General features: G+C 40.4%; 3 protein-coding genes across 7 annotated transcripts in view; 2 read left to right on the forward strand and 1 right to left on the reverse strand.

Annotated features, from left to right (window-relative positions):
• Positions 1-4023, forward strand: part of LOC134819544 (CCHC-type zinc finger nucleic acid binding protein-like) — a 33880-nt gene extending 29857 nt beyond the window's left edge. For all 3 annotated transcript variants that reach the window (XM_063829536.1, XM_063829538.1, XM_063829537.1), the window contains 4 exons: positions 59-386; positions 896-948; positions 1511-1595; positions 2797-4023. In XM_063829536.1, coding sequence (XP_063685606.1) covers positions 59-386; positions 896-948; positions 1511-1595; positions 2797-2927 — 597 coding nt within the window. In that variant the 3' untranslated portion in view covers positions 2928-4023. The remainder of the gene's footprint in view (positions 1-58; positions 387-895; positions 949-1510; positions 1596-2796) is intronic.
• Positions 1-23226, forward strand: part of LOC134819546 (5'-AMP-activated protein kinase subunit beta-1-like) — a 96890-nt gene that overhangs the window by 29853 nt on the left and 43811 nt on the right. The gene's annotated exons all lie outside the window — the stretch shown is intronic.
• LOC134819545 (S-formylglutathione hydrolase-like) overlaps positions 7515-23226 on the reverse strand; it is a 97632-nt gene continuing 81920 nt past the window's right edge. The window contains exons 2-10 of one of the 2 annotated variants that reach the window (XM_063829539.1): positions 15643-15717; positions 15302-15442; positions 15005-15179; positions 14456-14575; positions 11013-11111; positions 10547-10570; positions 8683-8748; positions 8149-8253; positions 7515-8013 (exon numbers count right to left, since the gene is read on the reverse strand). In XM_063829539.1, the coding sequence (XP_063685609.1) occupies positions 7936-8013; positions 8149-8253; positions 8683-8748; positions 10547-10570; positions 11013-11111; positions 14456-14575; positions 15005-15179; positions 15302-15442; positions 15643-15716 (882 nt within the window). In that variant the 5' untranslated portion in view covers position 15717 and the 3' untranslated portion in view covers positions 7515-7935. The remainder of the gene's footprint in view (positions 8014-8148; positions 8254-8682; positions 8749-10546; positions 10571-11012; positions 11112-14455; positions 14576-15004; positions 15180-15301; positions 15443-15642; positions 15718-23226) is intronic. The other variant, XM_063829540.1, reaches the window with a different exon arrangement.

The raw sequence follows: 23226 nt of genomic DNA on the forward strand, positions 1-23226 counted from the left end.
GAGATCGTTACATTAGACCACCTGGTTCAGGACTTTTTAACTATTTCCTAATTCCCAGGAGGACTCAGACCAGACCTGCTACAACTGCAACGGAACTGGGCACATTGCCAAGTACTGTGCCTCTGATACAGTAGCGGGAGGAGAACGAGAAGGAGGAGAGATCCGTGAGAGTAGAGCCCCCCGCGGTGGACGAGGAGGTCAGTACAATTATTCTTGCTACAGATGTGGCGGACAAGGTCACCAAGCCAGGGACTGTCCTAGTGACTCGAGGGAGTGTTACGGTTGTGGTGGACACGGACATCTTCAGAAGGAATGCCCTAGCAAGGAGGCTGGAGGTGCTGGGGGTGACTTTGAGGCTCCAACTTGTTACAATTGTGGCAAAGCTGGTGAGAATTCTTATGTTTTTTGTGCTCTTTAATTTACTTCTCGACATGTGAATATTCTTTAGTCTTAAAAAATGTATATCATCAAACTTAGCCTGATACAAATTACCATCATGTGAACATTTTAGCCTGTAAATCCTGAGTTTCACTGGTATGAATATGATAAAACTAAGTTTAACTGCCAGCTAGAACACACTACATAATAAGATAAACCAGTTGTCTTAACAGATTGTTCATTATTACACACACAAAACCGTGAAATAGTATATTTATATAATATGTATGAATGAAAAGCATTAATATTAAAATAGTATATTAAACTATGAGACGTACCATGTGATCACTACGCTCAATTTGTAATAGTTCAAGTAGCTTGTAGTGAAGTTGTGTGTAAGATTTGAGTGTAAGTGTAAAGAATATAATGGAATATTATCGATATCACTAATTAAGAACCCTCTAGTCAAAATACCAACCATATTTATAACTTGATAAATTAATAATAAATTTTTCAGGACATTTGGCTCGAGAATGTGATCGGCGCAGGGAACGCACCAACGAAGGACAGGTAAGTCTACAGACTACATTTAACACTAAGTGTGATATGGACTCATATATTATTATAAGGTTTGCTGTTTTGGGCTCTTCTAGGTAACTTCTGGGCCCCTCTGGCCCCTTACCCTCTATCATACTGGCACCAATTTGACACATAACTATTGTGTAGTCTGGGACCGCGGAATCTTAATTTTATGATTTGCTTGGCAAAAGTCCCTACCTTGCCAGTGCCCAGTAAATTGGTGCCCCTTTCGCTCTCTCTCTCTAAGCCGCCGCTCACATAATACCGGGGGTAAACTAACATTTTGTTGTTTAACCTACTACCTCAAGCAGCTGCACTATTTGGATCTTTTAACTTTTAAGTGCCCGGAATGAGGCAACGTGGCCCGGCTGAGTGCATTCTGAGCACGTTCATATAATGTACGGGCAACCTGTCCGATATGGACATGAAACTAGTTCTACACGTTATTCAATTAGACTCAAGAGAGGTCCAGGGGGATGCAATTTTGAAATGATACCATTAGTCCCCCTGGCCCCTTCCCTCCTCACATTCCTGATAACATTCCTCATTTCAGACCTGTTACCGTTGTGGAGAGAAGGGACACATGGCGCGTGACTGTACCATGGAGGAGGGGGTCTGCTACTCTTGCAATGAATCTGGTACTTTTTTATAGTTTTATAGTTTTATACGTTGGAATTAATTGAGTTAATTACTTCCCTTATCATCAGAGGTAACATGATACAAGTACGGACATATTTTACCATTATATATAGTGAGATGCCAAAATTTCCTTTTTTTTCGTGTTCGTCAAATTTTGCGAATTTTGCGATTGTTCAGTCCTTTTTGCGAAATGTACGGGGGAAAATGTGACAATTAAAATAATCTTTGCCAGGGTTATAAAAATGCTCATAAGACTTGAGGTTTGCAGTTAAATTAATACATTTTCAATAACGTCACGTATGACGATTTATATTTAATGATGAAACATCGCCATGAAAGAAGCCCAAAATGCTGGCAGACAGCCAGTATGTGTAGGAACTAAAACTTATAGTTCTAAACCTTATAGTGCTAGCCAATAGCAGGAACTTCAGTAAGCAATACCCCCGACTCATTCAAATAACAAATTCCTACCTGGATCATCATGCCGACCGCATCAAGAAACAAACCTAAAAATATCAACAAAAAACGAACACAAAAATCCAAAGTTTGCGTTACAGTAGTATAGGACGAAAAATTGATGACGAAAAAAAACTATTAATATAGCATATTTCAATTCAATTATAAAATTCACTATCTACTGATTATATAATATGGTACCACTGAACGTATAATATGGTACTCCTGGCAAACGGGCACAATAAAGACAAACCCGGCACACAAGATAAGGAACACGTTGCAAAACGACATTAACTCCAGGACGACTGCTATCCCATGAGGCACAAATTAGATTAGTGTGAAGGTGGCAAATGTCTTATCACCCAATGAGGAGAGGCCGTGAACCTTTCACTAGCCAATAGGAGCGCAGTATTCTGCAAACCTGCCCTCATTAGATTACCATAGGAACGCCAAGTGTATCAGGTTACACTTGGAACGCAAAGGTTACCTGTTACTCGTGTTGCTTAATTCTATGATACATGGATTACCACACTATTTTTATATAGTTGGAAGGTGTTAACTCTGTTAAGGGATCATTTGCACCCGTACTTAATTTTGCCTCTAATAATCATCCCTCAATGAAAATTCGTTTATCATGTATGCTGAGAATACCCCAAATTATGGCTTTCAGCTTTGAACTGCTGAGTTGCAATTTGTTTAATCGCAAAACCATGACGTCCATATAATTATAAAACTCTATTTCAGGACACATAGCAAAGGACTGCCCAGTGAAACCGCAAGGAGCATTCCAGGGTGAATGTTACAAATGTGGTGAGCGAGGCCACATCGCCGCGCTCTGTCCCGACGCTGGTGGTAACGACCAAGAAGTGATGTAGCGGATGGTCCTTGTGCACCGCCTCACTTGTTAGCGCCCACGTGGAGAGTAGTGGTGATAATGCACCGCCTCCCCCAGCTAGAATGTGAGGTGTGTAGCTGTGCAGTAGCTCTAAAGGAGAGTGTTATTTTATTCTATTATTTTCATAGTGTGAGGTGGGGTGATTTGATACGAGACTTTTGAGGCGATGAAAATGATACGAACATTGAAGAATTTAATTGAGATGAACCTCCAGCTGTGGGACGTCCTCCATCTTTTAACTGCCCAGTAGACTGGAGCAATATGTGGACGTCCACTCATGTTAAATGAAGTCACGAGGTAGGGAAATGTGATTCGCACTGTTGAACTGTCTACGATGTTAGAACCATGTGGTGTGGAAAGGTGGTTTTGGTGGTGATCTCACCATATTTCAAGGCGGGCTCGAACTTGAAATTGTTTTAAGATTTTGAGGCAAGAGATTGCTGTAAAAATGATGGCCGACATATTGAGTACAATACATTTGTAGCGCCCAGATAATCTTAACCTTAATTTAGTGTACCTTTGCGTTTACATGCAAGAAGTTTCAGGTCTGCGCGATTCGCTAGTTCGATTCAGTCTTGATGTACTAATTTATTTACTAAAACTTTAGTTAGTTAACTTTAAATACTTCTCATTACGATCCCGGTGGTCAACACCTTTGTCTTATGCTTTTGTTGCAGCTTTTTTTAATTAATTTATTTATCAAACAATTTTAATATCAGAAGTATGCTTGAAATCAAATATTATATACGACTTAAGTTCGGTGAAATGATGTACGCGTTCTCCAAGAGATATATATATAATTATATGTTTATGTTTTTCCTAATCTATGTTTCTGAATGTATCCAAATTCCAAAATAACGACATACACGTAATACCTTGTTTTATGATGATTATTTTAATATAGAGGGTAATCTGGGACTTTAAAGTTGCCATATTGAGCGATATGTAGTTTGGTTTAAATTAATTTAGTTATATAGACGAGTGTAGTTCGTGCTGCCAAGTTTATTCCGGTTTTACATGTTGAAATATTAGTGCTTGACTAAATTATAATCAAATTATTCCACCTTCTACAAAAATTGTTCGTCTCTCATTTTTAAAAATCACGTACAAAATAACTGTGGGTAGCTATGGTTAAAAAGTGGTAAAGCTGTTGATACAGATATCTATCTACCCTATCTATAGTTAGTAAGCAAGTGTGGTCTGTAAAGGGTTGTAGTTACACTGTATCTATACACTATACACTATACACGGTACACTATACACTTTACACATTACACTATACACTATACACGGTACACTATACTACTATACACTGTATCTATACACTATACACTCTATCTATACACGGTCCACTATACACGGTACACTATACACTGTATCTATACACTATATATATACACTATATACACTATACACTTTACCCATAATTTGACGTAGAACATATTTCTTGATTAATCGTATTCACTCCACTATTGCACAGTGCAGTGGATAATAGACAAAACTTAGGTCTATCTAGTATTCAATATTATATCTAGTATGTCTCCGGTACACTGATTTCTTGCTAAATGCTACAAACAAGAATTTAGATTACCTACCTGTCCAATTTAATTTGATTTTGATACATTCCATTCTGTTACACATACTGACATACCTCTTTTACGGCATTTAACAGTACCTTGTTTAAGTTACTTGTGAAGAGTTTCCCCTTCATTTCAATGATTGACGGCTCATGACCAGACTATATAATGTTATCTACAACCACTTTTATTACTTTAATTACTTTAATCACCAGTCACAACCACGCATTTCAACGTCTTACAGCTTCATGATATAGAGCCTGGGTATATTTAGTAGGTATTACTATAATTATATATTACATAATATGCTAGTTTACTTATATATTAAGATCAAAGGAATTCAGATTTGACGAATATTGTTAGGTCTGAAGTAGTTAAGGTCATCAATTATTAAAGATATGCTTTGTCCAGCAGAGTAGGGGGAATAGCTGGTAACGTTTTGGGATAAAGTTGAGAAACTGTATACCTTTTCTCACCCTCGAAATGTATGATAAAAGTATACACTACATACCATACAGGGACACATGATGTATAGTTCAGTAATCCATTTCCGGGTGTGTATATCTGACCACCCCGCTGCTGACCCCTAGCCTCCTAGTGTACCTCTGGTCTCCTCGATGTTTCTTTGAATTCCGTTTAGTTCAGCTGACTGATAATCGTTATTCTCTGCACGCCTCTGCTTAGATACATACCATCGCCTCAGTTTGCTCTGGTATCTGTTCATTAAAAACAAGTATGCAAATAGAAATGACGAAAACGCGTACGTCGCAAGATTCCTTGTCCTAATAAGGTAAAAGCTTATAAATAAGTTTTTACCTTTCTTAATATGATCAGTAGTTTACGTCATTGTTACGTAGATTATTGCAATGAAAGACCTCTAAGTTAGTGACAAACGATCAACTTTCAATCACTGTGAGGTAAATCCTACCTCGTATTGACATAGTTTACATTACAATACATTTACTTTGAACAGATTATGATATTGACAGCTTTTTGGCGCCACCAACCCCAACCCCCCCCCCGGGCCCCCCCTCCCCCTTCCGGTCCAGCCGCATAGCGCTGGCTGCCCTTTATTGCGCCCTTGGTCAGCATTTTATTTAAGAGTGTTCATCTGAAATAAATTTGACAGCACTCTGCCTCTATCGCACAGAATAGCGGCAGTACATTGGTATTGTTCTTTTACAGCCATCTCGGCGATGCTAACCATACTGAAAATTCCCTGGTCACCCTGATTTAAGTCTTTAGTACTACTCAACTATTCTAATTATTACTCGAGTATTCCAATTACGTACAGTATGGGATATTTTTGGTCCGCGTCACATCATAAATAAGCCTTGTAATAATGTACTGTACTTTGCATGCCTCGTAAAAACTGATACAGCTACAGCCTCTACAATCTGCTTAACTCAATTAAAAGATCATATTTCTTGTTCCAAGTTCTATGTTTTCACTTTTGGCTCTAAATTGTGAAAATGTAGACATTCTCGTGCAGAACGTTACTCTGAGTGGATAGTGGGACCAAAAACTGCCTATTACTAGCTTTTCTGTCCGGTAGAAAGTACCTTTTCGCGCACGACTGCTCTCTTTTTAATCGAGCTTGCTAGCTTCATTATTGCAACGTAGCGAAGAGAGAACATTTTTCCAAAGAACTGGATTGGAATTATTCTTCAAATCGTCATAGTATTCTAGGAATCACAAGCTTCTCCTCAAAGTGGGTACAATGCTATTGACTATAGTGCATATCCCTCTACAGTACATCACACATGTTCAGCAGGGTGTACATGTTGAATTCTATTATGAAGCTGTAGCCTGTTATAGTGTGTAGGTACATACCTCAACATTGAACTATAACACTGACTCCATCGAGTTTCCTAGCAAACAATTAACTCTTGATTCAAACTGGCTGCACATTGAATAAACAGACTAATATCTCATGCTATTCCCGGATCACTTTACCGCTACACGTTATCACATCCCACGTGACTTATATTTTCCCACGGGACTATTAAGTGTAAAGTTAAACAAAAAGTATTTCCGAACAGATACTTAAGTTTTTTAACTTAAGTCGGTATTTTTTCCCGATCCATGACTCAATGTGAGGTAAAACGGAACATGATAGTCTCCTCCTTACACATAATAACAATAATTATGTAGTATAATACAAGCGCCAATTATCTGACACGAGACCTCCGGAGTAAACTGAAGTCCCCCACTTGCCACTGTTGCTCTCATCCAGACAACACCACCTGGATTTCAAAATGCAGATCGGCACCCCTACTCGATGATGAGCAATAATCAATTGAGCTACATAATTGTAAATACAGGCTCTTTAAAACACCTGGTATTCGTCAGCAGCTGTCAATTCTTACAAAAGTTATCAACCATTTCTCAGTGGGTCTGTGTTGTAGGTTTATAAATCAAGAGGCTTGCATATAATGACCTACCAAGACGCGCGCCGTGTTGGACTCTTCGACGGTCTTGATCGATAATATTTGAATTATAACCTACACAGGCCGTAGGTAGGAAACAAATATTTTACGAGTATCACCCGTTATATTAAGGTATGTGTGAAGTATTGATGTACAAATGCGATGGTTCGAAGTATCGTCCCTACTCCAATTGAGCTGAGAACCACGATACGACAGCATTTTCAAGTGCAGTTGATTTGCGTCAGGTGAAACGTGTCCGATACCGTATTTCTTCCTCAGATTGAACTTGTAAAATCTTTGGTGATTACATTAGTATATATAGTTCGGGGTACCTAGTACAAGTACAACTACAGATTGATGGTACTTATATTAGCTTGTGTAGCTGTTTTAATCAATGCACTAAGAAGAGTTGACCAGTGTTCACATTTATACTGTTTTGGAGAGTTCACCAGCAGTGTTGTACTCTATATTACCAGTGCGGTAAGGATTAGTAATATTACCTGGTTTGAATAAAAGAATGTTTAATCTTTAAAGCCAACAACTTTAATAAAACAAGTCCTGATCATCGTCATGCTACTCAAATCACCAGCATAATTAGAAGTAAAGGGGGAGACAGTTTTTATCAAAAACGTTTTTTAATATCAGATACAATAAATTCAACATCTACTTACTAGCTAATATATACCGGGTTAACTTGCTTCGCAAAATTATCTTTAACTTTTAATTTTAATGGAAGAATTTAGGAACGAGGACGTTTAGATATAATAGAAAAGTCAGATTGAAAAATTTGAAATTGAATGCCTTGACAAACAAACCAGCTTTCCAAAAATAATAAACTCAGCCAAAAATAGAATTAAAAAAAGTTAAAACCGCTCAAAAATTCAAATACATAAATCAGGTCCTTTAATTTCCATGCCTTCCTACTGGCGGCCCAATTTCCGGTCGGTATCATCAGAGAACTCGTATTATGAGAGAGGATTCGCTAACAAATGTGCTTTGCCATGAAGTTGAAGTGATCTTCCATGAAACTCATTATGAAGAAATATCCGTGATCATACCCCTGAAAAATTCAGCGTTGTTATTATTGAAACGAGGAAGTTCAGGGGGAAAACTCGTAACCTAAAACAGGTTATTTCAAACTTAATATTTAATTACAATGTCATTACATTGATATTTGATAACATATTGAACTTACCGGGTGCATCCTGAAGTTGAGGTTGATAAGTTTGTTGCCGCTGCAAGCGTTAGCGAAGTTTTCCGGCAATAGTTGCTTGTCGTTCAAATAAGGATCATCTTCGCCCTGGGAATACGATAAAATGAGTTTCTTACAGGTAAATCAGTCAAGTAAAACCGTATTAGGTAAATATTTCAATCTGATATCTGATATGAAGGAATGCTGTGCCCAGTCAAATAGATTCTTCTCGATCAGTCATCTTCAAAGGAGAATTAAGGAGATTAAGCTAGCATGTAGCAGGGGTTTAATTTATAAAATAATGAAATATGCCGCGCGCGATCCACATAATTACCCTCGCGGCGCAGGGATTTCTATCATTATCGAAGCGCCGCTGCCGCTAAATCAACATATTTTGTGGACAATTTGGACAATAAATTCGATTTAAATGCGATTGTAATTTGTGTACAATTCAAAAGGCTACCTTGGACTAAAGATAAATACACATCGCCATGACAGAGTAATGAAATACTACAAGTGCTAGTAAATTCGTCTCACCTGGTCCAAAAGGATTTCCAACTTCGGGCCATCATACTCCTTTGCAGTAAAGGTTGCGTCGTATTGCTGAAATACGATCCTAATTATGATGTTTCAAAGTTAACATGATTACAAGATGATAACGGTGAATACGTGATGCAAAAATGCAAGTTCCTTGCCCTGGAATTAACACAAATATCACACATATCACACATAACTAAGATACATGACAGATAACATGACATATTGCTGGAAATAATGTGTAAGTAGTGCATGCAACACAGAGCAGGTCAAAACGGCGAGTTTTAAGTTTTTACATAATCTCATTACATATTACACATAATTACATAATATTACACATGTATGTAACATTAGGCTAAAAGTTTGTAGCATTAGTCGAACCATAAGTGTATAATACTTGATACATTTCGACAGAAATTATGGCGGAAGCAAAAAATTTCATATTCGCAGACCATCTTTCGAAATGAAAGGAAAATCATATAATTTCACGGCCTGACCTATAATCTACTCGTGTGTACTGCTAAATCGCTATAAGTAAAAACAGACGAGTCCGCAACTTTTAATCGCTTCTGCAGTAGTAGCCAAGTTTATTTAATCTACAAAATATCCCGCCTATTAAAATCTTCAGCCTAGGTACAACACTATTATGTAATTATAAGCCTTCCCGAGAAATTCCTGAAATTTCAGTGCAACTATTTACAGCATTTTGAAATTTGATCCTATTATTTCAGCATGGTATGTTTTAAACGACAAAGTCGTTGTGTATTTTCAATTATAAGAAATCACACCTGCAAATAGTGTACCCTCTAAAAGGTTTCGTTCTCTTCATCTACAGTATTATAACTCGGCTGGCTACAATAAATAAGTAAAACGAGACCAACAGTAATTCTATAAAACTTCTGGTTATTGGTCAGCCTACCCACAAATATGCAAAACATGCAGGCTCGGCCACGATTTAAGAAAACCATCATTAAGCCAGCAAAATAAAGTACTACTTCTGTAACATTACCTAAGGTTCGCGATAGAATTATTTTGACGGTCACCACCTTCAAGTGATCGACCGAGCACTCGGCCTCGGCTTTACCGAAGAATGACGATTTTTCCTCGGCCTCGGCTTTACCGAAGAATGACGATTTTTCCTTGGCCTCGGTCAGAAGAATGATTCTTCGGTTTGCCTCGGCCTCGGTAAAAATCGAGTTGCCATTCCTCGGCCTCGGCAAAATTTGAAGATTTAACCGAGGATTTGACCGAGGATTTTGTACATAGCTATAGGCACTTTAAAAATTCGTAATTTTGGAAAATTGGTACGCAACTCTTGTTGAAAGTAAAATAAACGGCAATCTTAAGAAATTCTACCTCATTCTACATCCTAATTGTTAGCGAAATATCTGATGCAATTAATACTTTTTTGTACCAAAATTCCTCGGTCGAAATTAGAACTCCTCGGTCTCGGTTAAATTACAATATGCCTTCCTCGGCCTCGGTCGCAAATCCTGCCCTCGGTCGATCACTGCCACCTTCTGAACAAAACTAAGATTATAGCCCTACCAAAAATAGAAAAGACTTCCCAGCGCATACAGATATGTGGAAAAGATCCAAACTATCATTTTCATGTCATTTCATGTCATTTTCCCGCAAACATAGTCGTATTATCTGCCATTATATTATAATATCCCGTCAGCGCCAGGCTTCAGTTTTTTTCCAAAGAACATAACCCTTTTTAATAACATACGGTTTACCATTAGTTTTGCATGCCGTATGTCTCACAGACACCTTTTTAGTATCAGATATGCAGATAATATGCACATGTTTAGTATAATATGCACATTTTTAAGTATCAGATATGCAATTATGCAGTACTTACATCTGATGTGTACACTGGATTATTCTGAAATATTACACCCGTTTCTTAGGCAACATGGCGTCACAATGAATAGCGTGTATGAGAGGTAAAAACAGATTTCATGTGCACTTGCGTTTAAAAAGAGAGGTAACATTTAGAGTGAGTTTCCTTGGCAACGTAATTAATTCCATAAGGAGTTAATGAGTATTCGATGTAATAATCTTCATTTTGACGATCTTTAAATCAGTTTCGTGTCGGTTTCTGCTACAAGCTTCGGATTAAAATATGCTAAAAATGAGAAAATTACAAAATCTGAGCTGCTAGGCTGTATCAAATCACAGAACAATTCGAAAATGTAGCCTGTAAGTCGCTTCTAACAAAAGCAAAAACAAAGGATCAGAGGAGATGAAAAAAGCTTTGATTACACATTCCAAACATGAAAACGAACGACAAAAATCCTGAGAATGTTTTTAAAAACAAGGGTTACCTTCCAGGCTGATTTGTTGTCTCCGAGATATCCGGAAAATGCTTTCGTTCCCCAGGGACATTCTGAGGGATTGGAGATGGGAGCAAACACCGAGCAACACTGAAAGTGTATTGAATTAGACCGTGCAAAAACACTGACAATACTTTTATAAGAATTTGATTGTAGATAAATATAATTATATTATAAGATAAAATGTATGTACCATTTCAAACATTTGTACCATTTCAAACATTTGTACATTGGATCTATCCTGAACCCTGATTTGTGAATGATCTGTGATATTGATTTTATTATTTGCATCATTTAGCAAAGAAACACCTTTCTGTGGAAGCCAGTATGACTCAAGTGTAATTCTATTACTCGAGAAATCGGGTGTGAGGGTTAAATGAGGAGCTGCACATTGCAGCAAAGTCTCGGACAAAGAAAGTATGGTACACACTACCTTAACCGTCACTGGCCATAAAGATCCTTCGGCTTCCTGTAATTGGCTGGTTGCACTTGTGTAACATTGTGGCTGTTGGAATACACCGAAGTAAAATAAGTGTCTAGATAAAAAAAAAAAAAAAAAAATAAGTAGACAATGAATGTGTACTGTGTAATGTGATGCTAACAAAAGAGTCACTGGAATGCAAACTTTTATCAAGATCTGCACTGCAAATATACATTATAATCTAGATACATTGTATTATATCGGGGAAGAGCATTGTGCCTTTGTATATCACTGCATTCTTTGCTATTGTATTATATCACTGTATTGTATTATATCACTGTATTGTACTTATTATTAACACGGACAATATCAATGAGGAGTCTTATAATTATTGTGTTTATTTTTAATAAAGAGTTATTATTATCGTATCCAGGTCCACAATTGAGGGAATGTTGAAGCTATTAAGTGATGTGTACAGGGGAATGTGTACAGTAACTGATATGCCCTGATATCATTGATGTGTACAGTAACTGATATGCCCTGATACCATTGGTCAAGATCCTGACAATAGCGCCCCGTTTCTTCTATTGAGATGCGAATATAATTCTAATTTCCAACAATAACTTATTAGCTTATTGAAGAGTATGAGGGTATATTGTAAGAATACAAGCCTTACTTTATCTATTGATCAATACAGTGAGTGAGCCATATCGTAATATATTTAAATATACACTCTCAGCAATCAGCACTCATCTGTGTACAAACTATACACTGCGTATAGCTATACAGGTCTGTACAGTGTACACACCAGTACAGTACACACCAGTACAGTGTACACCAAGACACCATGACACTACATTATTTTTACCAGGTTCCGAAACCTTAGTATTACAAAAGATAGCACACCATTAACTGCTATCTTTTAAAACCCTTTCACTACACTACACAGTACTCATCATAATATTTACACAACTTCAATGGAATGTACATATTTTAACTTTGAATGCATCAAATATAATGGTCTCATGTCTACAAGCCCGGCCTTGTAACGATGGTAAGTTCTACTTTTAAAACTAAAGTGTGGCACACACAAGTGTAATACTAACTAAGTAACTAGAACACACGTGTAACTAACTAGAGTACACGTGTAACTAACTAGAGCACACGTGTAACTAACTAAGTAACTAGAGCACACGTGTAACTAACTAGAGTACACGTGTAACTAACTAGAGTACACGTGTAACTAACTAACTAACTAGACTCTAGAGCACACGTGTAACTAACTAGAGCACACGTGTAACTAACTAAGTAACCAGAGCACACGTGTAACACTAATTGATACTGTAAGGGATGTATCTGAATGTGACACTGAACCTGGATTTGTCATTTCAAACCGTCTGTTTCCATGAGAGAATACAAATTGTAAATGTAGGGTAACAGACATTTATCTAAACATTAAGGATGTCACTTTCCTGTTTACTCGTATAGACTATTGAATCTACTACTGAATAGACTATTGAATCTAACTCAACTGTATCCTCGTATTATAGACTATATTCAACTTTCAAAGTTTTCAAAACATTTTTTAACTCCAAGTGTAAATGAATAATCTACAGTGCACATAATTATCACTTTGATTTTTTCCATTTGTAATTATCTCTATTTACGTAGTCTGGAAACGTGACAGAAAACACATACAAGTCACCACTTAGAGTTAAGTTCACGAATTTATCTGCAATTATGTATGTCATGTTGGTTGGTAGTGCTACATCTTCATGTCTCAGTCTATGACGAAGCTTCAAATGCCATTATATTACGCACTTAAGTTCGCGTACTAAAGTTCGCGTACTAAAGTTCGACAACATTACAGTTGTTACATTCTCGCATTTCCTCTGCTGTATCCAATGAGGTGTAAAATGTACCGAAGTTTGAACTCTATAATCCATATCTGTAAACATTCTATTCAATAAAATGAATCATTGACCTCAGACTCAATTGTTAGTTAAAACACTTTAATAGAAATGTAGACTAAGCGGAGAGATAAAAGACTATCGTGGTAACTCGTACTCAGTTTTGTAGATCTAGATTGTAGAGCACGCTATATAAATAACTACCACATACCACACATATTATCACAAACGATTAGTAACCAGGTACGGTACCGAGATTTAGCTGCTGAAAACAGTCGGATATAAATCTATTTGCCTGTTTGGAGTTCTGGAGAATTACAATCATAATTCATACTGAAAAATTCTGGAATTTCTAACTGCTCGTTGCTAGATGTCAAAAAATTGTTTTATCTGCCATTGAACCCTGTGATCCTATGATGAGGACCCGGCAATAGCCGTTGGATCACAAGCAGAAACTATTTGTCGAACTAGAGTACGCTACCTGGACTCTAGTTTGACACGTACCGAAGTTCGACAGAGGTGATATCTGGCGAACTTAAGTTGTCGAACCATTATAGTGCGTTTCGAACTAGTGTACGCGAATCCCATTATATTGCCATTACATTGTCAATCTACCGCTAATTTTACATTCCACGGCTCTATGGTTTACATTTTACAAGTAGTAAGTAACTTAGTGAGTAATGTTTTACAAGGAAGCAATACTCATTGTATTTCTACATTCCTGATTCATCTATATAGGAAAATGATCTTTGATATAATATGATATACTATGGAAATGAGGAAATGTGATTATGATATAATTTCGGTCATTAATTTACATTGACGGTAAATTCCATTAAAATATCACGATTAATGTCTCAACTCACAACACATTAATTTAGGTTGACTAAACACATAACATTCCATGTTTTCAGTTTCAAACTTTCCCTCAACGACTTATAAACAGTGAGAATAGGGGAAGCGAGGGGATGGGGGCTTGAAAGGTGAGCTGGATAGAAGGCGGGGGGGGGCTGGAGAGGGAAGAGGGGCTTGGGAGAGTGGGGCCGTGGGGGAGAAAGGAGGGGCTACAGAAAGGGGGCTGGAAAGAGGGGGCGGTTACTGACCTTGTATTTTCCGGGGTTCCTCAGAGCAGCGATCAGAGCTCCGTGTCCTCCCATACTGTGTCCTGAGATTGCACTCCTTCCAACGTTAACATTGAAGTTACTTTGAACCACTGTTGGCATCTGAAATGAGTATATAACCAGACTATTTTAAAAAGCCAGGGTGGGTACCCACTACTCACTCCCTTTTTACAATAAGTTCTAGAGTTTTCGTAACAGAGTTACAGACGCTTCTCCAGTCTTATAAGCAGATAGAAGTTATATAACCGTTAAAGAAGTAACTAAGAAACTAAGGCACTAAGGTACTCAGTAACCAAGTAAACAAATAAGTTAAGTAACTAAGTACATAACAAGTAACTAAGTAAATAAGTAACTAAGTACATAACTAAGTAACTAAGAAACTAATGTCCTAAGGCACTAAATAACCAAGTAACCTATTGAACAAATAAGTCAAGTAACTAAGTACATAACAAGTAACTAAGTAAATAAGTAACTAAGTACATAACAGGTAACTAAGTAAATAAGTAACTAAGTAACAAGTAAGTAAGCAACCTCTCCCGTAACATAAGAGTACATCCTATAATTTGTTTTCCAGGGTTCCTCAGTAGCGTTGACGTAGAATCCAGCTCCGGACCCAAAGTCGTAACTCTCGTGTTCTCCCGCCAGGTCAAAACCACGAGGGCTCGTGTCCGGGTTAACCACGACAATACCGTGCTTAGCTGCGTACCTGAAGTGTTTATTGTTTAATGAAGTGTGATTTAAATGCTAAAGCCAGTCAAAAGTATGAAAACTTAGATTTCTAAAATGAGTATTTGTTGTAGGCTTGGGTGGTCAGAAATAAGAACAAACCGTTGGAAACCACTCTTCATGATATAGTTTTGTTCAGTGCAGGTCAGTCCAGAAAGGTAGTAAACTATCGGAAGATTCTTTTTTTTCTCATGTTGTGGTGGCAGATAGACTCCAAACTTCATTGTGCATTTCAAGATGGAGCTGAAATCAAAATAAATTGCAACACCACTAATTTAATCTTAGTAGTCCGGTACTTTATACAACATACTGCATTTAATTCTATATAACAGTGCTAGTGGGTTTACTCAAACATATTACAAATAAATTAGAGTAGAGGTTTAGCTAATACGTAGAGGTTGTGTTTACTGAAATTAATGATAAACAATGAAAATAGAACTTACCTCTCATGTTCATAGACACATTGAAGTCCTCCATAACATTTACTTTGAGAGACTAATTTTACAGTCTTGGACATCCTGTTAAGTGTTATATGATGAAACACTGATATACAGACTTAAGTTCATTTCACCCTTTTCATGAAATGGAGGTGTCTACGCAAGGTGTGAATACAAAATTACACATTATTTTAGGGGGGCATCGTCATTGTGGGACAATTTTTAAAAACTTGACTCAACTACTTTAAAAGTAGTCAGCGAAATTGCATGTTTTTCTCTAGAAACACACTTTTTTAGAAATTTTATTGGTCTATCCTGTAAAATGACCTAATTTGTTGAATTTTACCTTTTTGGAATGTTTCTAATGAAGTTTTAGTAAGAATCGAGGGAGCCAGTTATGTCAGTAATAAAGAGAATCATAACGATTATCTTTGGTTTCATCCTTATAGTTATGTGGCAAAGAAGCGATTTATAAATCAGTCACACAGTTCTTGACACTGTCACAGAGTTCATGCCACTGTTACAGAGGGTGGTTCAGCGGTGTAACAAAGGGCCCCGCTGACCCCGCTGTGCAGGGGGGGGGGGGGTTGCCATCATGGGGGAAAGAATGAACTACAGTACTAGCTAAATCTCACTTTTTTAGAGATTTTACAGACATGTCCTCTAAAATCATCTAATTTGTCCAATTTTAGGGAGGCACCAAAGATTACATAATGGGGGGGGGGGGGGTGTCATGTCCGTCTATGTCCGCCTATGTCCTGTCCTTTTTGGATTCTATGAGACAACGGACGTGTTTTTTGGGACATTGGCGGACACGGACGGACATTGGCGGACTCGGACGGACATTGGCGGACTCGGACGGACATTTGCGGACCCGGACGGACATTGGCGGACTCGGACGGACATTGGTGGACATTAGCGGACATTGGTGGACATTAGCGGACAAACATTTTGAGAATTTTTCCCAGAAGGAGGACCTAGGTGGAGGAGGAGGAGAACTGAGGAGGATGACTCAGGAGGAGGAGGACTCAGGAGGAGGACTGAGAAGGAGGAGGACTGAGGAGGATGGCTGAGGAGGATGGCTGAGGAGGATGACTGAGAGGGAGGAGGAGGAGGAAGAGGAGGAAGAGGACTGAGGAGGAGGATGAGAAGGACTGAGGAGGAGAAGGAGGACCTAGGAGGATGAGGACCCAGGAGGAGGACCCAGGAAAAGGCCCTAGGAGGAGGAGGAGGACTGGGGAGGAGGAGGACTGTTGAGGACTGATGAGGAGAACTGAGGACGAGGAGGAGGAGTAGGAGGAGGACTGAGGAGGGGAGGAGGAAAACGACTGGGGAGGATCAGGAAGACCCAGGAGGAGGAGGAGGAGGAGGACCCAGGAGGAGGAGGAGGACTGAGGAGGACTGAGGAGGAGGACTGACGATGACTGAGAAGGAGGAGGACTGAGGAGTACTGAGGAGGATGGCTGAGGAGGATGGCTGAGGAGGATGGCTGAGGAGGATGACTGAGAGGGAGGAGGAGGAGGACTCAGGAGGAAGAGGAGGAGGAGGACTCAGGAGGAGGACCTAGAAGAAATGAGAAGGAGGACTCAGGAGAACTGAGGAGGAGGAGGAGGAGGAGGACTGAATAGGAGGAGGAGAAGGAGGGGGACTTGGAGAGGACTGAGGAGGAGGAGGACTGATGAGAAGGATGAGGAGGAGGACTGAGGAGGAGGACTGAGGAGGAGGAGGAAGAGGAGGAGGATGAAGAGGAGGAGGAGGACCCAGGAGGAGGAGGACTGAGGAGGAGGACTGAGGAGGACTGAGGAGGATGACCGAGAGGGAAGAGGAGGAGGAGGAGGAGGACTCAGAAGGAGAAGGAGGAGGACTAAGGAGGACTGAGAAGGAGGAGGACTGAAGAGGAGGAGGAGGACTGAAGAGGAGGAGGAGGACTGAATAGGAGGAGGATGAGGGGGACTGGGGGAGGACTGAAGAGGAGGATGAAGGACTGAGGAGAAGGATGAGGAGGAGGACTGAGGAGGACTGAGGACTGAGGAGGAAGAGGAGGAGGATGAAGAGGAGGAGGAGGACCCAGGAGGAGGACCCAGGACGAGGACTCATAAGGAGGAGGACTGGGGAGGAGGAGGACTGTTGAGGACTGATGAGGAGGACTGAGGACGAGGAGGAGGAGTAGGAGGAGGACTGAGGAGGGGAGGAGGAAGAGGACTGAGGAAGATCATGAAGACCCAGGAGGAGGAGGAGGAAGAGTAGCAAGAGGAAGCATCTAAATGTTATTTCCATTTTTGTCCGTTTTTGTCCATTTTTGTCCGTTTTTGTCCGCTCTATTTTTTGTCCGTTTTGAAAATATAGGGTACCGAACGGTGGAGGAGGACTGAGGAGGGGAGGAGGACTGACGAGGAGGACTGACGATGACTGAGAAGGAGGAGGACTGAGGAGTACTGAGGAGGATGGCTGAGGAGGATGGCTGAGGAGGATGGCTGAGGAGGATGACTGAGAGGGAGGAGGAGGAGGACTCAGGAGGAGGACTCAGGAGTAAGAGGAGGAGGAGGACTTAGGAGAAATGAGAAGGAGGACTGAGGAGAACTGAGGAGGAGGAGGAGGAGGAGGAGGAGGACTGAATAGGAGGAGGAGAAGGAGGGGGACTGGGAGAGGACTGAGGAGGAGGAGGACTGATGAGAAGGATGAGGAGGACTGAGGAGGAGGACTGAGGACCGAGGAGGAAGAGGAGGAGGAGGACCCAGGAGGAGGAGGACTGAGGAGGAGGACCCAGGATGGCTGAGGAGGATGACTGAGAGGGAAGAGGAGGAGGAGGAGGAGGAGGACTCAGGAGGACTGAGAAGGAGGAGGACTGAGGAGGAGGAGGAGGAGGATGACTGAATAGGAGGAGGAGGGGGACTGGGGGAGGACTGAGGAGGATGACCGAGAGGGAAGAGGAGGAGGAGGAGGACTCAGAAGGAGAAGGAGGAGGACTAAGGAGGACTGAGAAGGAGGAGGACTGAAGAGGAGGAGGAGGACTGAATAGGAGGAGGATGAGGGGGACTGGGGGAGGACTGAAGAGGAGGATGAAGGACTGAGGAGAAGGATGAGGAGGAGGACTGAGGAGGACTGAGGACTGAGAAGGAAGAGGAGGAGGATGAAGAGGAGGAGGAGGACCCAGGAGGAGGACCCAGGACGAGGACTCATGAGGAGGAGGACTGGGGAGGAGGAGGACTGTTGAGGACTGATGAGGAGGACTGAGGACGAGGAGGAGGAGTAGGAGGAGGATTGAGGAGGGGAGGAGGAAGAGGACTGAGGAAGATCAGGAAGACCCAGGAGGAGGAGGAGGAAGAGTAGGAGGAGGAAGCATCTAAATGTTATTTCCATTTTTGTCCGTTTTTGTCCATTTTTGTCCGTTTTTGTCCGCTCTATTTTTTGTCCGTTTTGAAAATATAGGGTACCGAACGGTGGAGGAGGACTGAGGAGGGGAGGAGGACTGACGAGGAGGACTGACGATGACTGAGAAGGAGGAGGACTGAGGAGTACTGAGGAGGATGGCTGAGGAGGATGGCTGAGGAGGATGGCTGAGGAGGATGACTGAGAGGGAGGAGGAGGAGGACTCAGGAGGAGGAGGAGGACTCAGGAGTAAGAGGAGGAGGAGGACTTAGGAGAAATGAGAAGGAGGACTGAGGAGAACTGAGGAGGAGGAGGAGGAGGAGGAGGACTGAATAGGAGGAGGAGAAGGAGGGGGACTGGGAGAGGACTGAGGAGGAGGAGGACTGATGAGAAGGATGAGGAGGACTGAGGAGGAGGACTGAGGACCGAGGAGGAAGAGGAGGAGGATGAAGAGGAGGAGGAGGACCCAGGAGGAGGAGGACTGAGGAGGAGGACCCAGGAGGACTGAGGAGGATGGCTGAGGAGGATGACTGAGAGGGAAGAGGAGGAGGAGGAGGAGGAGGACTCAGGAGGAGGAGGAGGAGGACTGAGGAGGACTGAGAAGGAGGAGGACTGAGGAGGAGGAGGAGGAGGAGGAGGACTGAATAGGAGGAGGAGGGGGACTGGGGGAGGACTGAGGAGGAGGGAGGAGGACCCAGGACGAGGACTCAGGAGGAGGAGGACTGGGGAGGAGGAGGACTGTTGAGGACTGATGAGGAGGACTGAGGACGAGGAGGAGGAGTAGTAGGAGGACTGAGGAGGGGAGGAGGAAGAGGACTGAGGAAGATCAGGAAGACCCAGGAAGAGGAGGAGGAAGAGTAGGAGGAGGAAGCATCTAAATGTTATTTCCATTTTTGTCCGTTTTTGTCCGCTCTATTTTTTGTCCGTTTTGAAAATATAGGGTACCGAACGGACAAAAAACATGATCCCCCTCTATAACAGCAAAAATTGAACATTTTATTTAGCAATTTAGGTGTCCATTAATGTCCGCTAATGTCCGCTAATGTCCGTCTATGTCCGCCTATGTCCGCCTATGTCCGCCTATGTCCGCCTATGTCCTGTCCTTTTTGGATTCTATGAGACAAGCGGACATAGACGAACGTGACACCCCCCCCCCCCCCCCCCCATAATATACTAGGGACCGCTGCGCTGATAAACTTCGAGGCCATGAAAGTGGAGCAATTGCACTTTTTACGTTTGAAGGTGGGTCTCCGACCCACTATTTGTTAACTCCTCACTATAGTTTCAAACCATTGCTTCATATCATCACAGTTACCGATAATTCAGTTGATCCAAAGGTTTACAGTAAAATTACCGATACGTTATGACCTTACTAATAATAATAATAATAAATTAATGTTATTTTTATACAGCACCAAAAGGTTAAATAATTTAAATGTAACCCTTATGCACAGCTGTAAATGATACTTAAATTAACGAGAGTGTGCATCTTTGCCTTAGACGGAGGCGGAACAAGAAACTGTTCAGAAAACAGGCGATAAAAACTGTAAAATATAACGTGACTAAACAAGGCAGATGCACCTAACAAGCAGATATCCAAGAAGGGTTAGCAGGTTTTCTAACAGAAATCGCAGTATGAAACTCAACAGCCTAACAAATTTAAAAATCAGGTTTATAAGAGTGAAATTCCCTGATATATTAAAAATTCTATAAAAACTCAATAAAAATTCCTTAAAAAATCCATAGAAATTCTATAGACTCCAAATATACAAACAATCTGAAGTTTCCAATATACAATAAAAACTGAATGAAGAAGTTTACTGCAGAACAGTAACTGATGATAAAGATTATATCTGAAAATCCAATACAGTCATACCAAACAATCTGGGAAACATAAAAGTAGAGACAGTAAAAAAGAGAAGAAAAAGATGCTCTAGTACTTGAGACAAAATACAAAGAATAAGGTAGCTTTCTCCCGGGTGCCAACCCAAAAAATGTTGGTGTCCCAGGATAGAGCCTCCTTTTCCGACCTACACTACAATTTTGTTGGCAGACACAGTGAAACGCAAAAAAAAAGATTATTATCTTAAATGTTGCCCAAAAATCCTTGAAAACTAATAGCCTAAAATAATTTAATTTAAAGCGTGAAATTGACCTGCTATAAGATAAACAATTTAATTAAATTTGAACCTTCAATAAAGGATTAGTTACTCAGTACAAATCAAAGGACTTTCTAAACAGGTGAGCTTTAAGTTTTCCCTTAAAGTCCTTGATGTTTACACATTTCGTGATTTCTTGAGGAAGATTGTTCCATAATCTTGGAGCAGATGAAGAGAAGGCTCTGGGTGGACTGTTTATGGGGCAATGAAGAGACACATCTCTTCCACCACTGGAATTGTACTTAACAAGGTTTGACAGGTATGAAGGTGCAAGCCCATGGAGCAGTTTGAAAGTTAACAGGAGTATTTTAAATTCAATACGTTCTTGTACCTTGAGCCAATGAAGTTCTTTTATGTAGGGATCAACTTCTTCTCTCTTCTTTAGACCTTTGACTAAGCGGCATGCTCTGTTTTGCAGAGATTGTAGCTGTTTCAAAACAGAATGATTAGCTCCAAAGTAAAGTGCATTACAGTAGTCAAGGGAACTGATGATAAGAGATTGCACGATGATTTGCATTTGAGTTTCAGAGAGGAATGGTTTCATTTTTGCAATGTTTCGCATCTTGTGGCAGTTTGCAGCTTTGAGCTTCTTTATTTGAGGATTAAATGTTAGTGTGGAGTCCAATGTAAAGCCAAGGTTTTTAGTAACATTGACAAGTCTTATGCAGACAGAAGGTTTAAGGAAGACACCACCAATTTCCAACTCCGACAAAAGACGTTTTGAACCAAAAACCATGATCTCAGTTTTTGTCGGATTTAGTAGAAGGAAGTGATCCGCCATCCAGCTCTCAATTTCTTGAAAGCAGGAGGACAGGTCTTCGCTCAGGACGTGATATTCTGTAGGAGTGGAGAATGACTTGTAAATCTGATGATCGTCAGCATAGCCATGGATGAGGAATTGCTTTGATTTTACAGTCGAATAGATTGAGCGGATGTAGATATTGTACAAAACAGGGCCGAGGACAGAGCCTTGTGGGACACCAAATTTTATAACAATTTCTTCAGATTCTAGGTCACCGATCTTTACTTTTTGACAACGACCATGGATGAAGCTGGTAAACCATTTTAAGGCAGTTCCCTCGATCCCAATCTCACACTTCAATATGTTGATTAATTTTCTGTGATCAACAGTGTCGAATGCAGCACTTAGGTCTAAAAGCATCACAACTGTCGCAGTATTTTCATTACTGGCTACAAGGAGGTCATTGACTATGGTAATGAGGAGTGTTTCTGTGCTGTGATGCTTTTTGTAACCAGACTGGTGGTCAATGTCTAAATTGTTCTTGGCTAGATGTTCATTAATGCATTTTAATACAAAGCGCTCTATGAGTTTACCAATGAATGGAAGATTAGAGATGGGCCTATAATTCTTTAAATTCTCAGTGTCCAGGGAGTCACCTTTGATTAGGGGAGTGAGATGTGCTAGTTTGATTCCCTCCATACTTCCGGTTGAAAGGGAAACGTTGATAATATCACAGAGAGTAGGGAGGATTAGTTCAAGGTGCTCTGACAGGAGTTCTTTAGGTAATGGATCAATTGATGAGGTTTTGATGCCAGATTCTTTGATCAATTCTCTTACTTCAAAAATAGTGGCTTTTCTAAATTCAGATAATACCTGGCCATTGAAGTTTGCAGAGCTATTAGTCACAGTAGTGTTGGGAAATGATGATCTGATTTTCTCAATTTTTTCAGTAAAATACTGGTTAAAGGCATTTACTGTTTCCTGGAGATCTTCTGAAGATGGCAATGTGAGGTTCTTTTCTTTATCCAGGAAAGTGTCCACAAATTTGTAAAGGCTCTTTTGTGAGTGTTTGTATTTTTGGAAAGTATTAGAGAAGAACAGTTTTTTCTTTTTGAGAGTCAGCTCTGAACAGTGCTCTCGCAAATGAACAAAGATAGAATGATCAATTTCAAGACTTGACTTTTTCCAGGCTTTCTCAGCCTTTCTTCTATCAACTCTTGCAACTTTGTATTCGCCATCAAACCAGGGAGCAGTGGGAATATCTTTGATGGTTTTGGAATATTCTGGAGCATGTAAATTGAGAATGTTTTGGCACCCATT

This window comes from Bolinopsis microptera, chromosome 8 (assembly GCF_026151205.1).
Source record: "Bolinopsis microptera isolate Bmic1 chromosome 8, MBARI_Bmic_1.0, whole genome shotgun sequence".
Taxonomy (NCBI): Eukaryota; Metazoa; Ctenophora; class Tentaculata; order Lobata; family Bolinopsidae; genus Bolinopsis; species Bolinopsis microptera.